General features: G+C 40.0%; 1 protein-coding gene across 1 annotated transcript; it reads left to right on the forward strand.

Annotated features, from left to right (window-relative positions):
• Nucleotides 1-12: 12 nt before the first annotated feature.
• STIL (STIL centriolar assembly protein) lies at nt 13-21,162 on the forward strand. Its single transcript, XM_056355233.1, is given in 20 exon segments — nt 13-867; nt 1,966-2,073; nt 3,725-3,840; nt 3,942-4,129; nt 5,064-5,311; nt 6,087-6,170; nt 6,295-6,381; nt 8,037-8,184; nt 9,380-9,489; nt 10,275-10,389; nt 11,225-12,277; nt 13,660-13,828; nt 14,582-14,807; nt 16,757-16,949; nt 17,546-17,774; nt 17,777-17,798; nt 19,632-19,683; nt 19,686-20,295; nt 20,298-20,368; nt 20,370-21,162. Coding segments are annotated over 20 exon segments (3,942 nt in total). The 5' UTR covers nt 13-844; the 3' UTR covers nt 20,460-21,162.

Genomic DNA, 21,162 nt, shown 5'->3' on the forward strand with positions numbered 1-21,162 from the left:
AACACAGCGTGCCCGCCGGGACCGGGGAGAGGCGGCCGGGCTGTGCCGCTGCCGCGGGGGCTGCTCCTGAGGGGACGGCCGCGCCCCCCGGCCGGGCACCGAGCCCCGGCGGCTGTCACAGGCCTGTGCCTGGGTGCAGGCCCTGACCGAGCCGCGAGCGCTGTGGGTGGCTCACGCCGCGGGACACCGGCTGGGAAAGGCCGGGGCCGGAGCGACGCTTTAGCATGACCGGGCTCTGTTGTGTCGGTTTATTTTGAAGCCGCCGGCAGCCGCCGCCATTCTTTCCCCCAGGCCCGGCGATGGCGGCGCCCCGCGCTGCCATGGCAACCCGCCGCACTGCGCCTGCGCGCCCCCGCCCTCCCGCTGACCGTTTATGACGCTGCTGGTAGTTTTAAATCCCCTGCGCGCGCGCTGGCAGTTGGTTCCCCCCGGGTCCGCTTTGATTGGTCAAGCGAGCCGTTTCCCACCGCGCGTCGATTGGGTCGCAACAGGGAGTGGGGGCGGGAGCTGAGGCGGTTGTGCCTTTTGATTGGCTGGCGCGGTTGGCGGCGGGGAACGAAGGGTCGGTTGTGCGCTGAGGCACGCGCCGAAGTGGGGCGGGACGGGCCCTGCCGCGGCGGGAGGCCTGGCGGTTGCTGGTGCCTCCCCGCAGGCAGTGCGGCGGCAGTTGGGCCTTGGGGAGGGGGTGTCACTGGCTGCTCCCCGCCTCCCTCAGGAGACGCTGGCAGCCCCCTTCGGGTGCCCGGCGGAAGGAGGGGCGGTTGCGGCCAGGCCCTGGGCTCAGCCCCGCGCCGGCGCCTCTTGGCAGGGCGGAGAGGAGGGGTCAGAGCTGCGGTCGCCCTGCATGGACCCCGGCCCGGATCTGAGGTACCCGCTCGGCGCCGGGGAAGCGGCTCTGGGAGGGTCCGCCGTGCCCTTCCTTGCGGGATGAGGGGGTGGGCATCGCCCCCCGCCCGTCGGGGCACACGCCAGGCCCGGTGCTGCGCTGCGGCTCTGGTTATAAAGAACCGTGGGTGTGGGGGTGTGTTTCTGACCCGTGCTTGACAAAACCTAGTGAAAATAGTGAGGCTTGAAAAAAGTTTCCCCTTTTTACAAGCCTAGATTTGGGACTTATGTTTTTGGGCATTGGCCTTTTAATGACAATTAGTTACCTGTTGCTGAAAACATGAGAGCTGCCTAGAGTACTGCCTTAAAAATGAAGTTCTGTCCTGGGAACTTAAGGAAATGCAAAGAAAGAAGCTTGGCAAAGTTTGACGCTTCAAATAACTACAAAGGAAGTTCTTGTTTATTTGTTAATAACTGCTGAGATATTTGCTGAATGATACAGACTGTCAAATGTTTTGTATTTTACTTAAACGTGGTTTAGGCAGCTCTTTAAAAATGTAACACTGCTTGTGTAAATAAGTTGGTTTGATTATATACTAATTTCTTAAGGCCTCTTTGAAGTCTAATTGCAAGTTTTGCACTATATTATTTTAGTTAAGCCAAGGCTTTGTTTTCGAAGTCTTCAAAGCCTAAGTGGATTGAATGCTGGCTTTAAAAAGTGACTTAAACAGGGCTTTTGGGAGCTGATCTAATGTTTGCTAAACCAAGATTTTCTGAGTGCCATGGGAGTTTCTAATGACTGATAACCTTTTCCTTTCCTACAGTATATCCAGAATGCTTTTTCTTGAGCTTTATCTGCAAACTTGTATTTTAGCCTACACATTTTCCAAGACTACATAAAGGAACTGACAGGTGGCAAATGAAAATTTTGTGTTGACTTTGTAGTTCATATCCTTGACATCTTCAAAGGACAAAGTTGCTACTTTGTTGGCCTGGACTTGAAGCAAAAAAAGTACCAATGGTTTATAGATCCTATTTGTTGTTTTTCTTACAGCGTCACCCCTTCGTTGCTTCTTACAAAGTATGTTTGGAGGTACTAAACTAATCCATTTTTCTTTTTTATCTGTGTGATCTTCCCAGATTTGCTCCCGAAAGGATGGTCCCTTTCAGTTTCCCTTTGACTAAGTGTGCACTTTGGGACCCAGTCCCTATGGGTAATGTCATTGGCTCACATATTACCTATTACAGGTATGAATAACTTTTTTTAAGTAGCTAAAGGTTAAAATAAATTAAGAATTATATGATATGAAGCCACATTTTATATTTTGAGTCTAGTGTGTGACAAGGCACAAAGGAAAAAGAAACGGCTCGTGTGTTTCTTTTATCGGGATTTTCATCAGAAAGATCTGAGTTTCCCTTTCTGTGGTGTAACACAGTGAACTGGGTTGTGAAGGTGCCTCAGTCAAAAGTAACTTAGAATTTCTTTCCATTTCCTTCGCATATGGAAACATGTAAAATTAACTGCGTATTTGTAGTTTTCTTTAACATGTTTTTCCTGGTCTTTAAGTATTTGCAGAGAAAAACTGTTTTCACTAAACTGGATATGGATAGTGTGCTTTAACTAAAATTTAAAACTAAGTATTTTGGTTGCTTCAGGAATCTGGATTAAAATGCAAAAAGTTCTGTTCATTTTTTTTTGGTTTAGAATGAGTTTAGAGGCAAATCTGAAGCACTTGTGAATTTCTAGGGTAAGATATTCCAAATCTGATTTGTAAAACAAATGGAGGGTAAAAATAGATCCGTATTACTTAAATGGGTAACTTTTGTGTCAATATTACAAAAATCTTACTGTAGTTATTTGAGCAAGTGTATGCATATATGTGCATATAAGGGTGGACAGCCCTTACGGGTTAGAGAGGCCTCTACTTGTACTTGCCATATAATGTTCTTTGAGTTAATATTAAAACCTCCAAGTTTTAACAGAGTTTAAAATAAATTACTTTTATTTTTATGGAGGCATGTAGTTAATCTTGAGCAGGTAGGGTATGTGCCATCATCACAGTATTCACATACACCAGTAGCTTTGCTTTCAAATTTGACCTCTTTCTAAGTCAAAATCCGATAAGCTATCTCAATCTAAAATAATGTTAATGTATTTACTGCCCTAGATTCCAAACTTGCTTTTTTTGACTAAATGGTGATTTTATAATTGCCTCATCTTTCTGCATACTTGCATTCCTGTGTCACTGAGCCCAGTCTGCTGCTACTTTAAGCATCCACACTGAATATCGTGCTAAAATGAGAGAATACTACATCAAAATTAGTTAGACTTTTTGGCCTATTCTACTCTTTAAACTTAGGAGACTTTTTAAGAGTTTCTGTGATTTGGTCTTAGTGTTTCTAACTTCTTCCTCCTGCTATTAAAATAATTCCCTTGTGTTCATCTCTAGTTCTTGTGACAACGTTGTGCTTCAGATGAAGAAGCTTTTCTCCCTCCTTACTTATTCTCCATAGAAAAGAGCTCTTCTCTCTCCTTGCTATTTATTCTCTATAATAAAAAAATGTTTCTCCTCAGGTGTTCGTTTGCTGGGCTAGTCAAGCCAAAATATTCTTGTTGAGATGATCACACGGAGCATTCTGTGGAGCTGCTTCAGTTAAAATATGGCTTTCTTGAATATGAATAGTTGGGGTGATGCACAGACCAGGAGCTAAACTTCCATTGGCATTTTATACGATGTTGTTAATTCTTACCTTTTTATTCTTTAGGGCTTTGGGCTATTTCTGTATATTTTCTTTTTAAAGGACAAAAAAACCTCTGGACACTATTACAATATAACAAATACTTTTTTGAAAAGCATTAAAAATAATTTAGGTCCTAAAATTGCTTGTCTCTTTTTAGAAACCCAAAGTTATCTATGATGGAGAAAACCTTGCGACTTGCCTATCGCCATGCTAAGCAGAATGAGAAGAAATTATTTTCCTGTTTTTTGCTTGGGACTCTTGTGGTAGATGAAGGTAACTTTAAACATCAGATAGACAATATTGGTTGGTTGGTTAAGCTGTTATCAAGGAGCCTGAGTTGTTGCTTGTGGACTCTAACTTTATTTATTTTAAAGATGGGGAAGGCGTAACACTAACAATAGACCGCTTTGATCCTGGTCGAGAAGTTGCTGGTGGATCGGGCAAAATTCCAACTGCATCTGTCCCTGGAGACTTTTTGATTCCATGTACAATTAATGCCTGGGGACCTTCTTCAGATAACATTATAGTTCACAGTGCTGAAGATATCAGCATGGCGTTCAAGGTAGGCAGCTCTTGGCAACTTCTGGGCCTCTTAAGCAATAAACTGTCTTCTATGCAGGAGACTGGACCATGCACAGGGCTTGATTTCCAACAACCATAAATTTCAAACACAGCAAAGTTGTGGCTGAAGCTAGACTAGTTGATTGTGTGAAATGAGCTGCTCGTGTGTCATTGAAAAGTGTATCGGAAATAATATCAGTTAGTCTTCACAGGTGTTTAGGCATCACACAGTCTTTAATCTTGAACTAAAATCTTGCTGTCTGACCAAAGTTTTTTGGTTGGTCTGCAAACATTTTTTTCTTTCAAATCTATCATGAGTAAGTTGCAGTATTTGCATAGCTGTTGATCAAGTATCACTAGGCAAGTGACTTGCAAGAAAGCATGTAAAGTCTATGTAGGTTAGTAGTTACAGCTGAAACATGTGCCTGTCGCTTCTGTGCTCTGCTGTAGACATACAACCTGGTAAAAACACCTTCCATTCCTGTAAATGTTTGCCTGTAGTTGTTTTTTTGTGTATTTTATAATATGAATGACGTTTGCTTCGCATCTAAACTTTCTCATGATGGTACATCCAGATGTTAAAATATAAATTTCTTGAATGCAAGTAAGAAAACTTGACAGATCACCTTGAGCCTTCTAGTTGCCTGTTATTTTATTAATTTTTATACAATTTGAGTAACCCAGGTGTTTTAATACATTCTAAATCAATACTAAGATATGCATAGCTTAATTTCGTGTGTATTCTACATTATTCATTGTATTCAGTATAGCCATGAGCTTTGACGACCTGGGTTAATAGCTTTTTACACAGTGCCTACGGCAATAGTAGCTATAATGGAATTATTTGAGTTCCTAGTGTAATACAACTTGAATCATGGTAGCCATATGAAGACAATTTAGCGTATTTAACTTCTTTCTCTTTTCCCTACTTCTAGGGCGTGCAGCACAGCCTGTGCAGTAAAGAATCACTGGATCTTTCTAAACTGCTCACTGTTAGAGCTCACATTGTTTTCACAGAAAACCTGGATAATCTACATTTTACTTTTCACTGGGCTTCTATTACCACAGCAAATATCTTGGAATACACCCCTGTGAAGTCTGTCCCAATTATTCCCACAGCCCTAGCAAGAAATTTGAACAGTCCTATGAATATTGCACAGGTTCAAGGAACTTATAAATGTGGGTGAGTAAAGGGTGATGCTAAAACTATCAAAGTACCTCGTGGTTTGTTGCATTTCCTAAAGCAAGTTGGTAGGCAAGATCTCAGCTAGTGCTTTGCTTTTCAGTAAAATAACTGGCATAAAAATAACATAACTTCTTGTATTTGGAGTAAGTTAAAACATTATAAACAAGAAATGTGGGTGGGGCAAAAAACTAGTTCAGTAGTTCTTGCTTTTGACTTCAGTAGAAGGATCTTCCTACTGGGGCAGGGGACACACCTCTAATTAATGTAATAAATATAAACAGCATCCAACTTTTTAAATCGTATCAGTGCTTGCCCTAGAATGAAAATCAGATTAATATGAACCAAAGCTTTTTCTGTTAATCATGCTTATAAGATGGTATTAGGGAATCGTCATTCTGATTGATAACTCATTTAGTGAACTATGGATGGATCAGGGGAATAATTTGAAGCAACTGAATATCATTTTGTTTGGAGAGAGACTTTATGAATGCTTCTCACAAATTACTCTTCAACTTTAACATGCGTTGCACTTCTGGATTTGTTGTGAATACCATAGTACTAAGTAAATTTTGTCCTTGATTATTCTTGGATATGAATGGAATTGAAAAGCTGAGGAGTTGCTGTAAGAGTAGAGGAAAAACGTTTTTGAATTTTTTTTCTGACCTTTTTTACTTAACAGTATTTTCTGAACTTGTATTTGTGTCTCCAGGATTTTTTCTGAAAGACTGCTGTGCAAAAGACTAATAAAATGCCACCCTCTGCTTTCTTTCAGCTACCTTACTATGGACCAGACACGAAAATTGCTTTTGCTGCTTGAGTCTGATCCTAAGGCTTATGCTCTGCCATTAGTTGGAGTGTAAGTGTTTGGCTCAGTTTGTACGGATTAATACACTTAGTGATTTATGATGTATTTGAGGGATTACGTGGTGGAAGTTTGGTAACAGAACTGTCTCTAATAGGACATTTCTTTTCACTTCTAGTTGGCTGAGTGGGGTTACCCATATCTGTAGTCCTCAAGTCTGGGCCTGTTGCTTGCGATATTTATTCAGTTCTTCAATTCAAGAAAGGTAAGTCACTTTTATCTGTAACATATAGAAGCTATTGGCTGACTAAAAATGTATTCCACAGAAATGCATGGCAACATGGGCTCTGTTCAAACATATTTGAGGGATTTCAGTGATTTGTATGTTATACAGGAGGTAAGGCTGTCTGTTTTAAATGTTCTTTCTGGTTTTGACTTGTGTCTTGCAATTTTTCTATGACTGAAGTGTTAGAAAGCTGGGCTGGTATCTCAAAGACAGAAGAGGGTAAACATTATCATTAAGGTCGCTGTATTTTAGCTTAAATAAGAAGCAGGAAATAGCAGTTTAAACAGTGGTGGGGTTTTGGTTTTGAACTTTTCTTATGGGTGCTTTCTTTGACATAAGCTTTCTCCGTGGTTGTATCTGACCAACATATTGAAGCATATTGATTTGAAGCTAATACTGTCGTCTTATGACTTCCTGCTAAATATTCTGGGTTTATAATTTTTGCATTCTGATTTTTTTTCTTTTTATTGTGATGTTAGTAAGTAATCATTCCTCATTCTCTAAATCTTTTCACTTTTTTAACATTTGCCAAGTTGTATTTATATGGAAGCTGGAAGGGAGTTCAGGTGTTTATAATTTAAAACTGCTCTTCAGGTAAATGAAACTTCAAAATATGCTGTATGCATAAGAATTTCTTCTGCTTGGCCACACTTGCTTTTAAATTATTAAATAAAACCCCATTTGGTGAACAAATGGGTCTGTAATTACAGAATAGACTTTTTTTCCCTTAACAATTTGAATATGCCCAAGATAAGAGCCCAATTAGATTATTAGATAGGCAAGTTAGATGCTTGACTCTCATTAACTTTCCCTGACTCCATCTTGGAAGTGTATTAGGCAGATTTGATGAACCATGCAAACAAAATTAACCTCTGCAGACTAACTGCTTGATCTGTGCATCAGACGTTTTAAACTCTTAAGTTGTAAGTATAATTTTGAAGTTACGTGTGAATACATTTTTCAAGCATCTTGTTTCTACTGCTTTCTCTATCACATCTATTATTTAAACAAAAAACAAACACACACACACCCCAAACAAGCACATTACAAGTGCTATAAAAAGAAAAATTGTTTTGAAATAGTACTGCCTCTTCCTGGAAATGTACATTATTTTCGTTATCCTTGATCTTTTGTGCTAAATGTTAACTGTTGTTACTCACTGTTCTCAACCTATGGAAAAAAAAAGTTATAATTTTTCTTAAAAAAAAAATATCTTTTTGCTCATGAGCATTTCTTGTTTATGCTCGTGAGCATGGAATGTTTAGGGGTAACTGAAGCAATAAGTGTCTCTATAATACATCTTCAATTGAATGGAAAAAAATCACAGTATCATTTTTACAGATGTTTTCTTCTATGCTTTGATTGATGTCTTCCAGGAATTCATTTAAAGTACTAAGTGATCTAGAAAGTAGACAAATTATTCCCTTTGCTCTACTTTGATTTGATTCTTGCATGTGGCATCAGTCATAAGTTTGTCTGCTCTATCTATAGCACAGTACCACTCAAAATGCAGTGATTCACCAGTTTGCTAAGCTGTGGGATAGCCTGCTCAGTATGTTGAGAAACTAGGGCCTTCTTCCTATTTCTTGTTTGTTGGTTCTTTTTTTAAGATGTGGGTTTTTTCTCTATTTTAGGGTTTTTTCAGAAGCTGGGAGTTTTCTTATTGTGCTTTATTCATTGACACACAAGGAACCTGAGTTTTATCAGTGCATTCCATGTAGTGGACAGACTGAACTGGGGTTTCGGATCTTAACTTGCAGTGAAACAGTACACCTCTTCAAAGTAAGTGGCTTGGTTTCCTACTGCATCATGGTACTTTAAAATTTGACTATTAGTGTAAGTACTTCAATCAAAACAAATTATAGTGACTCCTTCTTTAAGGAGTTTGAAAATGATGTAGCTCTAGAAAGCTACCTTTTTACAGTGATTACTGAAAATTCCGTTTGGCTCTCAAATTGAGATGTGACCTCCAAAGTCAGCAACTGGGCCCTTTTCTGCTAGCACTAAGAATTTGCCTTTTAAAATGTAAAAGTGCCGTGTTGGACTTGATTTAGTGCTCTTTCTTACCAGTGACCTTTTAACTTTATGAGCAGAGATTCTAATTTCCTGTAGTGTTTGTTAATCTGGTATGCTGTGTGCATGCTGGACACATCTAACAGCTGGGATGGGTGGTGCACCTTGGTGCTTTCTGGAGAGCGAAACCAGGTGTTTGTGCTTTGCTTGAGCTTGAATGCAAAAGCGAATTCAGTGGTTAACTGATCTGCAGATCTCTTGCTGCACCATAGTAAGAAAGCAGGAACAATTTTATCTTTTGTACAAAGTAACTATTTGAAAGAATTTGATGATAGAATGCCTGGGAGATAACTAAGGAGGTTTGAGGAAATCCTAGGAAATCTGGGTTCCTTACATGTACAAGCCTAGGAAAACAGAACCTGAAGTTGAATTGTTAATTGCTTGATAAATGCTCCTGTGCTCTGGCAGAGAAGCAGCTAGTGTAATGTGTCCTGTGCTGTTTACTCCGTTCTCTTTCCAATTACATTTCCCTGTTCAGGGGTGCCTTCCACCTTTCACCTAGGTACAGCTTAGCTTTCTGAAGATTACGCCTCTTGACAGGGGCTCACTTCTCTTGTCTCCAAGACTTGCCCAGCTGTGGTGTGAAACAGTATAAAAACAGTTGCTGTTTCCGATAGTGGTGGAGGCTTGTGGAAGAGTATCTAAGCAGTTACAGCAAGGAAGCATCTGCTCATGGCTATAAATAGGCCAGCTACTTTACAGAGTAGCAGGGGGAACAGTGTTAAACAGGAAGGGAAGTTACATACCTCCTTGTAGTGGTGAAAGATTTGAGAGTTGAAAGTAGAGGACAAGAAACAAATCATCAGATATAACCATCCTTAAAACACATGTCCTTGGGAGTAGTGCCTCGGTGATTAAAAGTTGAAAGTTTCATGCTTCACAAATGCAGAAAATTCCATTCCAGAATGTTGAACCTTCAGACAAGAGCTCTATCCAGTTTGAGTTGAGTGCAGAAAACCAAAATGCAGAAACTGAGTTCTTCAGCAGAATTTGCAAGAAACTACCTATCGGAAGGTAAATCTTTCAGATGTCATTTATATGCAAAAATTAAATATTTATTGGATGAGGGTTTTTTGATCTCTACTGTGCCAGGTGTCAGTTCTTGCATTAAAACCTTTGTTTCTGCTTTTGTTTATTTCTAGAGTTAATAGTCTTCAAGTAAGACAACCAAGCTGACCATATTCTAAGAGAAAGTTCTCGTAGTTCTACTCTTGATACTGGTGGTTGTAATTTATGCAGTGGGTGTTTCTAAAAAGGCTTCCTTACTGATGGAGCTTAGTTCACTGTATTAAGCTTTCTTTGAGATCTGTCCTTTGAAGCAAATCTCTAATTGAAATCTAATTAAGTTGCTAAAAATTCCTTTTTCCTTCTAACTTTTCAGAACTGTGAGACCTAAATAGGTTGAAACTTAATGATTTTTAAGAACCTTATTCACCAAATTTTTATCAATGACTATAATGGCCTTTATTTTCCTTCAAATGATATTACGATCTTTACTGTAGCACTCCCTGTCTTTCTAATATAAATCAGTGCTTTGCTGTTAGAATGTCACTTACAAGGTGTGTATGTCTGGGGGTGTGGGGAGGGTTAGTATCTCTGCCTAAAAGCAGCATTCGTATTTTCACTCTTTGATTTTAGAACCATATGCTGTGTGAGCTCCCTAGCTAACAAGGGAGGAGATGTATAGCAACTGCTACTTGACAAAATTATGCTGATACTACACTGTAGATGGCACAGTGAAAATACTGCTGCCAAATCTGACGAGCAATCATTTTTAGTTTGATTTCTGTTGGTTTTAGTTCTCCCCTAGGCTGTTCACCCAGCAAGTTGTCAGCCAGCGATCATGACTCTGGTGTAGAAGATGAGGATTTATCCCCCAGACCAATTCCAAGTCCTCACCCAGTGAGTCAACAGGTAACTAAGTAAATAATTGTTTTGGGCATCTCAGATGTGACACTTAGAGCAGCAAAAATCGTTGTAAGGGGACTGGAGAGCATAAAGTTTCTGTCTCAAAGTGCTAGCAGGGGAAAACAGAACTGAAGAAATGGACCAAGAGTCATAACTCCTGCTCTGGTTAACCTGCCTTTTTTCCAGGGTTATAGACATAAGGATTATAGACACTTCAAATCCTGTATATGCTAGCATTTGGGAACAGAGATAGTGGTTCTCCTTGGGGAATCTTACTGCCATTAAATGGAAGAGCCACGGTGTTGTGAGGCAAAGACAGAGGCACCAAACTTTCTTATGTATTTCTGGGTAAATCAAATAAAGATCTGCTGGTCTGTCCTTTTATACTGAGGCATATACAAATATAATGAAATAGTAGCCCTCATACAGCATAGATCTAGAAGGATGTGACAGTTGTGGATTATAAAATAGGTTCTGTTGCACATTATCTAAAGGGTCAGGAATAAACAGAGAGAACACACAGTCTACTTCCTGAAGGGGAAAGATCCATACTCTGAAATGTGCACCAGGATGACATGGAGCATTCATTTGATAGACATGGCTATTATGCTGTATGAAAGCAATTTTGTCTTCTAGGAGTGATCCCAGCGATCTTGCTGCTTTTTCTATATCCGGATTCTCCAATTTTTAGGAAAGTATTCAATGTGTAGTTGGTTTGGCATTAGTAATGGTCATATATTGATTTTTAATTAAAACATTTTCTTTGAAATTCTGCATGTGAAGAGCTGGAAGACAGTATTTTAAAATTATCTTAAACTTGCCTGTGTAATTGTTCCTTCAGATTACCAGGATCTTTCCTTCAGTTCCTGAACTGTCACTTGTTTTGGACGGGAGTTTCATAGAATCAGGACAAACCTCTAAGCCTATGGGGACTTCAAATGTTAAAAGTTTACCCTCGACGCTACATCAGCCTATTAAAAAGAAGTGGTGCTCAGGATCTACCTGTCACCCCACTCAGCACTCTGAACACAAGCACAACTTTTCTGCTAATATGGGAGACCCCTCTTTGAGGCAAATACCAAGCCATTTAAACCAGAAACTTCTGACTTCAAGGCCTTCCAAAGGAAAGCAAACTCTACTACAGCAACAGATGCACTGTAAGAAAGCTTGCCCGCAATCAAGAAAAAGTTCTGGATCTTCTTCTCCATCAACCCCTTGTAGTGGACCTTCCCCGGATACATCTGTGCATCACCCCAGAAAGCCATCAGAAGGACTTGTATTAAAGCCTGATGGAATCGCACAGCAGGGAGAGCCTCCAATTAGAAGAACGTCAATAACCAGTTCCAAGCAGCTTCCTGCCGTTACACAGCCAGTCCTTTACAACTCTGCTTTTTCACCACAGAGCTGCAGAAGACCACCGGAACTGCAGGTGCCAGTTCAAGTGCCACCTTGCTGTCCAGCCAGCGCATGCAGCTGTCAGTTTCCTGCTTCTGTCCAATATAATCTGATAAACTCCTGGCAAGGAATTGGTAAAATAAGCCCCAAACATGGAGTGGAAATCCAATCAGAGATGGCTCAACAGAATCCATGTGCAGTGCTCCATCAAAATATCATTTGCCCAAATATTTGCTGCAATCCAGGATATACCACAAGCAGCCCTATGAGATATCATGGGGAAATGGGAAGCTGTTCTCTTGACAATAGCTTATCACCTGGAATAAGACTGCCTTCAAGTGCAAGCCCCTCTAGTCCGCAGTTTTGTGCAGCCCACTCACCGTGCCTCCACATGCCTGCTTCTAAAGCAGGATCAGATAATGGAATGATGGGATTATCTCCAGATGCATACCGGGTTCTTACAGAACAAGATAGACAACTCAAATTACTTCAGGCTCAGGTTTGTGGAAATGGCAGCTTTCTTCTCTGCCCTCTTAGTGATTATGCTTTGATAGTTCCCCTGCCAAAGGAATTAAATTAGCTGTTGTTTATCCTGGTTGGAACAAGAGAGCCTATCATGCCAGCTGCAGTTTGGGGATGGAGGGGAATCCTGATTAGTTCTGCTAATTGGTGTCCCTTAAATTAAAACTATTTGATTCTTGCCTAATTAAATTTTGCATTCATTTTTAATGTATTTCCATAACATGAAGATTTCCCTTTTAGCAGACTGTTTTAGAATGCAAACTTATACACCTTCTATATAAATGTTTTCATATGTATGTGTGTGTGTATATATATGCGTGTCTATGTCAAAGAAAAAAAAATTAATTGCTTCATAGGCTATATATTTTGGAATTATTGTAAGCATACAGGTGAAGGTGAAGCACAGGACATTGTTGTGTGTTGCTTTGTCCACCTTCAAGCCTGCAGCTTCCTGAGCTATTGAGGCTGTTGCTTTGAAAACTTCAGTTGTCTGTCTGCGGCACGCTAGCAGGATTCATCAGGTGTTTGTTGCTGCACTGGAAAATTGGGCTTTGGTGATCTCGCTAAATTTTGTTTTGATACCAAGTTTCTCCAAAGTACTGACCTCTTGAGTTACACTGCTGGCCTGGTGTTTTGCAGCGTATGATTTGGGGCTGGAGAGCCAGAGTTTACATTTTGCTGCTGGTGATGAGTAATAGGAATGGGATAGTTGCTCATAGTACAAATTTTTCCTGCTTAAGCTAGAAAATTATAACTAAAATATGCTCTAGCTATAGTTCCTGTATGTAAAATCAAGCTCTCAAAGCATGGGTTGTGCATAAGAGAGGGAAACCTCTCTTTATTGCATAAATACAGCATTCACCGTTGCAGCCTTTCTCCACGGAGCTGTGAACTACTCGGTGAACAGGGTGGGTACAAACACTGAAGATTGCCTGGGCAACCTTAATTTTATCATTTAAGTGCTTAGTTTTGCAATTTAATATAAACTTGTTTTAGCATGGTGTAGGGACAGTTGGCATATAAATGCTTGGCTGGTAAGTCGGTAATAGGCTTTGTATCTGAATGAAAGGGACAGAGAACACTTCCAACAAATGCAGTGCAAATAGGCTTTACTCAGGTTGTCTTGGTGTAGTTCTGCCAGCGTGCTCCTCTTCTTTTCTGGCTCTGCCAACATCAAAATTGATGTTCTGATTTATGCTGCATGCACTGCTGAGAACTGGAAGGTTATCAGATTTCTGTGGCAACGCAGCCTGGATTTGAGTCCAGATCTTAGAGGAGCCCAATTTAGTAATTCACTTTTGCCTATTATACTTTTATATTTTATTGTACAAATTACAACATTCTGATAACCGTTAACAGATCCAACGCTTGTTGGAAGCACAGGCTCGTCAGGCTTGTTCCTCTGAACCCGCCGCTGCAGTTAGCCGTGCTCTACAGCCTGAGAAGCAAGGGGACCTTGTTTCTATGGAAACACAGTCCTCGCCAGGTTCACACGTGAGGAAAAGTGTGAGCGTTGCTGTGAGCACAGGTAATGTTTTATTCTTTAAAAAATAGAATGGCGTCACTTTTTCTGCATGGTTTCCGTGATTTGTTTGGGCACGGAGGGAATGTTTTGCAGAAATGCTGAATATATGCAAGCATGCACCTGGATACAAAAACCAGTTAAGTTCTCTAGTTGTTACTTGCAAGTTTAGGCTGGAGCTACTTTTGTCTGCGGGCTGCAATGGCAGTGATTGCCATCACTAGAATTGTTTTTACAAAAGCTTTGGAAGGTCTTCTAGTTTAAATTGTGCTTTCCTGAAAGAAAAAATACACTACTTTTTTCTTTTTTTTTTTTAATTAATACTTTTCAAAACAGTGTAATAGCTTCTGTCCCATCTGGTATTCTATTAAATATATTATTGATGTTTTTCATAAGCCCTGCATTTACATGCATGGAGAAGAGCCTGTGTTTGCTTGATTTCTAGCAAGTTACGCAGCTGTGTCTGTAAAGTTACATATTGATGTATTGGTTCCTGTTAAATCCATGGAAATATTGTGGTTAGTCTGGAGGAAATTTTCAAACTGGCTCAAGGTCAATGCATTAAAATGCTTTAATACAACCATTTACTTTCATCAAGTATGCTTTGGAAGAAAGTAGGACTTGAACAATGTTTTGGCAACTCTTAGCTGAAAAAAAACTGAGTGTGAGGAAACTATTCCTCTAGCTTTACAAAGCCAAGGGGTCTCAGAAGATAGTAATGACTTTCATGAAACAGGTAAATCTCTAATTCACTTCTAGGTGCTAGCCTATTTTGGAATACAGCCTCAGAAAAACAAGATGACTCCATACCACAAGGAAAAAAAGAGGATGAAGAGATTTCCAAGGAAGACATAAGCATTTCAATTAATGCTGAGCAAGATACAAGTAGTACAAGTATTGCTTCTTCCTTAAAGGTGGTTGACATGCCCAGCTTTGTAGACAGTATTCATCTTGTGGAAGAGGGAACTAATCAGAACACTCTCCAGTAAGTAATAAGAAATGTCTTGTGTTCACATAATAAGCTAAACTGCCTTTCATAAGTTACTACTGGCACAATTATTTTTTTCAGGAATTATAAATAGTCACCTGACTTCAGTTGTTGTGTTCTTTCCCTTCTTTGTTTTTTTAATTATGCTTTGAATTGTACAGCTCACCAGATGACAATTGCCTTTTAGAGTATGCATTTATCAGTCATGCACGTTTAGCTAGCCTACCTATCAGCAGGAGCTGATGGCAAAAGCCTTTAACTTGGAAAGCATGTACGGTGCTGGCAGCACTCCCTTTCTTACCTTAAATCCTGAGGGGGAAAGGGGACGCTGCTGTAGTCAGTTGTTTTCCTACAGTGGCTTTTACCTGTCAGCATTCAGAACCCTTTCAATTCTGAGAGGCTTAGGATGAAGGGTTTATGATTATGTGACTGTTCCTTGAATTTCACTACATTTTACACCTAATTACTTTGTGTGTAGTGAATACAGGTACTAACTTCACTGCTGTTAATATAATTATTTTTAAGAACAGATTCTTTATAGTGCAATGACTAATCTCAAACTAATTTGGGAAGCAACTCTAAAAATATTTTTAATTATCTATATGGATGTTGTTTTTACACAGGCAATAGCTCAACAATTTAACACTTTTAACGACCTAATATTCTCTTCAGTATAAAAAGCAGAAGAAGGCAGAATACCCTTCCAGTTAAATTAGGTTTTGAAAATAATCATATTGGGAAAGATGATGGTAATTAAGCTATAACTTAAATATTCATAGTCCTTGACTGAAGTATTATCTGCAAACGTATACTGCTACTGTAAATGTTACTGATTCAAATCAGTGTTTTGAACATTGTACTTTAGAGACATGCCATCTTAAGGTTCTCTCCAACTTGGATTCATAAACCTTTAAAATAGCTGTATAAGTACCTTATAGTGAGAATGTAGAGCATCACCCAGATTTCTTTGAGGAGGAGGGGAACATTTTTAGGAATGATGAATAATTGCTAGTGTAACAGTAACTGATAACCTACATTGGCTATCTAGTATGTGACGTGATTTAAATCTTATCGCTTTCAACACAGGCAATTGATCAGTTGAGTTCTGAAATTCCCTTATCTTACACTTGTCTCCTGAGGAGGAGCAGGAAGGGAGAGGAGGGTTGCTTAGGGATCTTTTGGGGATGATAGTACTACTGATATGTCTGGTCTCAAAAGGTTTATGCGATGCACACACCAGCTGGTTGAAGGGGATGCAGAGCATCACGTTGTAACTCATTCTAAAATATTTACCCTTTTTATCTGGAAACTTCAAGATAGATTATGGTTCCTCTTTCACATCTGCTATTGAGAAATATTTCAACTAAGTGTTTGTTCTGAGTTCATATACTCAGTGTGCATTGCATATGTGCGTACTTGTAACAGTGTCTTTGAGAAGTTTTTAAACTACCACAGAAGTCTTGCTATCCGTTACCTTGGTAAAAATGGCTTTTTGAATAACTTGTGTTTCAGAACATGTGGAAGATACTTATTCCTGAAGGCTTTTAAGTGTCCATAAGTGTCCACAAAAACAGAAGACCAACTCCAAATTTTGATTAACTTCATCTGATTTAAGCTTAAGTCACAGAGAATTACTGAATTTTGACTAGTCCAGAGAAGCCATGGCCATTTCCACATCATCATTTCAAAAAATACTTTGAAAAAAGTAGTTTCACGCTGTGAGGTATATTTTGTCAGTCCTCAAATGACTTTTGAAAGGAAATGACTGCAGAAAGGAGCAAAGCCTCAAGCAGTAGACAATAACTGCTTGAGAAATGTTAGGATCTGTTTCCATTACTCGATTTTTGGCCTCTTCTGGTGTTCTTGAAAAGATGAAGTGCATGCAGTGATACTTGTGCTTCTCCTGTTTGAAGAAAATACCTAGCTATCTCGGTGTTCTCTTCCAGAAATGGAAACGTTTCCCAAGCGCTTGTTGGCAGCTCGTCCTTGGGAGGGAGCATTAGCATGTCTTTACAGACCGAGCCAACGGAGGGAGCCAGCAACCCAGCGGTGGTAACAAGTGAGCAAAACCCGGAGCCACCCACCTCCTTGCTGCCTCCGCATCCATCAGAGGATCAGAAGCTTTACCAGGACTTACTGGTAATTCATGTAAATTGGATATTCTGCACCAAATGCAACAGTCAAAACGGTACACTGCTGAAGTCATTTGGTATTGGCACGAATGAAAATTGCGTGCAGTTTTCGAGTTCCTGTGTTAAGCTCTACAGAAAAGCTCTAAGTTTGTGGCTCCTCATTTGTTTTTTTAAAGTTTAAGTGGTTATTCTGTACTTCACTCTTCCAAGCATACATGAAGTACTGTCAAATAATAATTCTTTAGTTCAAAGATAATGTCAGTTGATAAATTCCCAAATTAGTGCCCTTTAAAATAGCACAGCATTTTACCTTCAAGTCCCTTAAAGGGAAGATACTTTAATCTCAGTATGTGATGTGTTTAAATTCAGAACGGACTCTTACAGAAAGCTTGAAATGTAAGATATTCCAGCGTTTGACTACATGGCTGTGAGTTTACGTGATTGCATCTGAATGAATCTGATTTTGCTGCTTTGTTAGAATAAGCTCTTGACCTATAGCTGAATTTTAATTTCATAAGAATAAACCAGGATTTCGGGTCTTGACAACACTTGCATGTCATGATGTCTTTGTCCATGTGGTCTCTCCCTGCCTTTTTTCTGTAGGGCCAAGTAAATCACTTCCTAAAGTCCTCAGAAGAGCAAGATCGCTTGCCTGTAAAATCAGGATTTGTTAATGGTGATAGTCCTAAGTATCAGGGTATTAATGATACAACAGAAATGGCTTCAGAGACAGACACGGGAGTGGTGGATAAAGAGAGTGTGATTAGTGCGACACTCAAACAACTGAAGAGTCTTGGAGTGACACTTGATTCACCAGGCAAAATGAAGAAAAATACCACAAAGTGGAGAATGCCAGGTAAAATAGTGGCTGGTTTGAGTACTAATTTGCAGATTCAACCAAAAATGAAGATTGGCTCAATGATTAAAGAGGTGGGACTGTGTTCACTGCCACTGGGCAGTGTTTGGCAGCTTGATCCACATTTCCTGCAAAGATGAAACGCTGGCTCATGCTATGGGTATTTCTTATATTATGGGTTCAAGAGCTCTGCTAGCAAAACTCAGATTATTTTAAATATAATGCAAGTAGCTCTAGCTCTTGGAGCACCTGGTGATTCTTAAAGTATTTTGCATGCAGTAGCACACAGTTCCCTAGAATAATAACGAAACTACTTGAGTAATTTCAGTCCTTTGGGCTATGTCAAAGTATTCCAAAGAAACAATGGACTTGGGTGGGTGAATGTTAAGCAGCTGTGTATTTTGTCACTGCTGCTTAACCCTTGTCTTGCACTTCACCAGTGTAAGTGAAATTATCATGGCTTTGATATATAATCAAAACTGGTTCTGTCCTAATTGCTAGTTATTGTGAGTGCTTTGACTTGAAACGGAAGGATAAGCAGACGTAATTTTTGAAGAATGTGTTTGAGGCACAGGAATTTACTTACGTAGCTGCTTAGGCATAGGCTCACTGCCTGGTACAGCTTCACTTTTATTCTTATTGTCATCTTGATGCTAGTGTATAACTGTTAGAGAAGATTAATTAGGTATTTTTTTTGTTTATCTTCAGCTACGTATCAAAAGCTGTTTCCAGTCATACAGTTTCTAAGATCTCTTCTCTCCTCACCTGAATCTCATCAGGCAATTTTCTGGAATGTCTGGGCTACCTTCTTGGCTGGAGAGTCTGTCAGTGTTCTTTGAATGTCAATAATATGCTAATAAGTGAACCCATAAGACAAAACTGGAATTCTTGGGGGTTTTTTTCTTCAGACTTGGGGAGCAGGGTGAGATTCTTCCTTCTGCCATTTTCATGACTAATAAACAACAGAGAAAAGGTCTACAGCTCAGTAGGGAAGGAAACAACAGTGCAACTCTGTAGTGTAATTAGCGATTGTTCATCTGAGCCAGGAGTTTACTCCTCCCTAACTCCAGAATCTGTGCTTGGTGAAACAGGCAGACTCAGCCTTCGAGAGGAGGAGTTTATGTGTATGTACTAAATGCACTGGTTTGTGACCACTACCAGTGTACCAGAGCTTGTCCTTCCAGTCTTTAAACACCTAATATATGCAAGAATTGGTATACCCAAGCAACAGAATGAATGAACATTTCCCTTACTGAAGGATGCCTTCAAAAACTAGAACCTTGCAAGCTTCTGGAAGCAGACAGTACGTCAGAGTTTCTGTGAAACTCCTGGAATTGGCAAGCGTTGGGAAAGAGGAAATTATTTTTGGTCTCTCATTGGGCTTGTATCTTTTATCTAGATAGAAGTTCTGAGTTGGATGGCAGCATCTAGAGTCTTAGGATCAGAGACATATAACGTCACGTTCTCTAGTGAGACTAGACCAAGAGCTCAAACCCTGCTTTAAAACCAAAACCAGCTCTGAAACCTACTAGGGGCCGGTTCTTTTTCATACAGGGTTGTGGTTAGTATTGAATCAGATTTGGGGGGGGGGGGGGGGGGGGGGGTGTATCATGGGTTCTCTAACAGTGTGTAGGTACTGTCGGTGTGAGTAGCTGGAGAGCTGCCTTTTAGTATGTGCAGAATGTATGATCTCAGAACGAAACAGCCTGGTTGAGCCTGTGGTGTTCAGAAAGAAGGAAAAATTGCTAGTGGGCAAAATTAAATTTTCAGATTGTATTGTGAAATGCATACTTTTCCTGTAATGCTAAACTAATTTTTTGATGCTTTATTCAGCATCTTAGCATGCATAAATCCTGAAGCAGTGGTTCCTGGACTAAATTATATGTTCATTTGCCAATGGTCAGCATGTGTGGCTTAACTCCTAACGTTGTTGATTTGAGCATGGAGGCAAACGCTATAGCACTCAAGTATCTCAGTGAAAATCAGTTATCTCGACTTTCTCTCAGCCGCTCAGGCCAAAATCCTCCTGCAGACTTCTCTTTCCAAGATATCTTGCATGCAAATATGGACAAGAGCATGGTGGGTCTAAGCTTAATTTCACCAAACAATATGTCTTTTGCAACTAAGAAGTACATGAAGCGATATGGGTTGATACAGGGCAATGACAGTAGCGAAGATGAAGAACTACAGGTTCAAGATAGCAATTCTGACGTTGTCAAAAGCGAAAGTATGGTGGACAAAAACTGTACCCCTGTGTTGGATGGCTTCAACCACTGGACTGAACTATCCAAAAGAATTGATGGAAGACTTCCCATTCATCTAAAAAGTCACAGCAGAGAGCTGACTACTAAGGTTTCTCCACCAGAATTAAACAGCCCTATATTAAGAAATATTACAAGTGATTTTTTTCCTCCCAGAGCAGATCAAGCAGATAAAAACTCAGTTCAGATTTTGAAGGATTTAAAATCCAAAACCAAATTGTTACCTGGGAGGGTTGAATCACTGAGCAACCTGGCAGGAGGGACAAAGGAGACATTCAGGCCTGCCCTAGAAATCTCCATACTCCCAGCCCTTGAAACGTTAGACCAGTCGAACAGCATGAATTCTGTTGGCACCATTCTTGATGTGAAACAACTCAGGCAGTTGCCAAAGTTGTTCTGAACATCCCCTGAGAGGGCTGACAGCCGCTGTTCAAATCTGAGAGGGACCTCTCTGTAAAAGACTACAGGAAACCAAGGATTAAGCTATCTTGAAGAGGTCGCTCTGTTGTAGCAATGTGAAAACTTTCAGAACTGAGTTTTCAGCCCAGGTTGGGGGCAGCCGCCTCTAAATGTCTGGTTGCGTCAGTGCTGATCAGCATTGAAGTACGTGTGCACTTTTGTTTACAGTTAGGTGTGATTTTAAAGTATCTGAAAGGTGGATGAACTTGAGCCCAAGGTGTACTCTTAATATACTTTTAACGACAAAGGTTATTTAAATGTTCTTCTGTTGACTTTTTTGAAACGCTGACTTTTACATGTTGGTGCCAACTGTGAGCCATCAATACTGTGTGTGGCAGAGCAGGGGTAACAGAGCTAAAGCACTAATTTCTAGAAATTTGCTGAAATTACTGGATTACTGTGTGGGGGCTGTGTCTGGTGGGAAGGGAAGTATAACTGTGGCTTTATTTTGCATAAAATTATTTTGAATTCAGCCAAAATGGCACGTGTAACTGTATCATGAAATCTTGGAAGGAAATTGGAAAAACTAGCACTTTTGAAACTTTTGTGATGTTCTTCATTTTTTTTCTGAATGAATGTTTTGTATTTATTTAAGAAGTACATATTGCTCATAAAGGTCAGAGTTTCCATTAAAAAAAAAAAAA

Source organism: Falco biarmicus, chromosome 11 (assembly GCF_023638135.1).
Source record: "Falco biarmicus isolate bFalBia1 chromosome 11, bFalBia1.pri, whole genome shotgun sequence".
Taxonomy (NCBI): domain Eukaryota; kingdom Metazoa; phylum Chordata; class Aves; order Falconiformes; family Falconidae; genus Falco; species Falco biarmicus.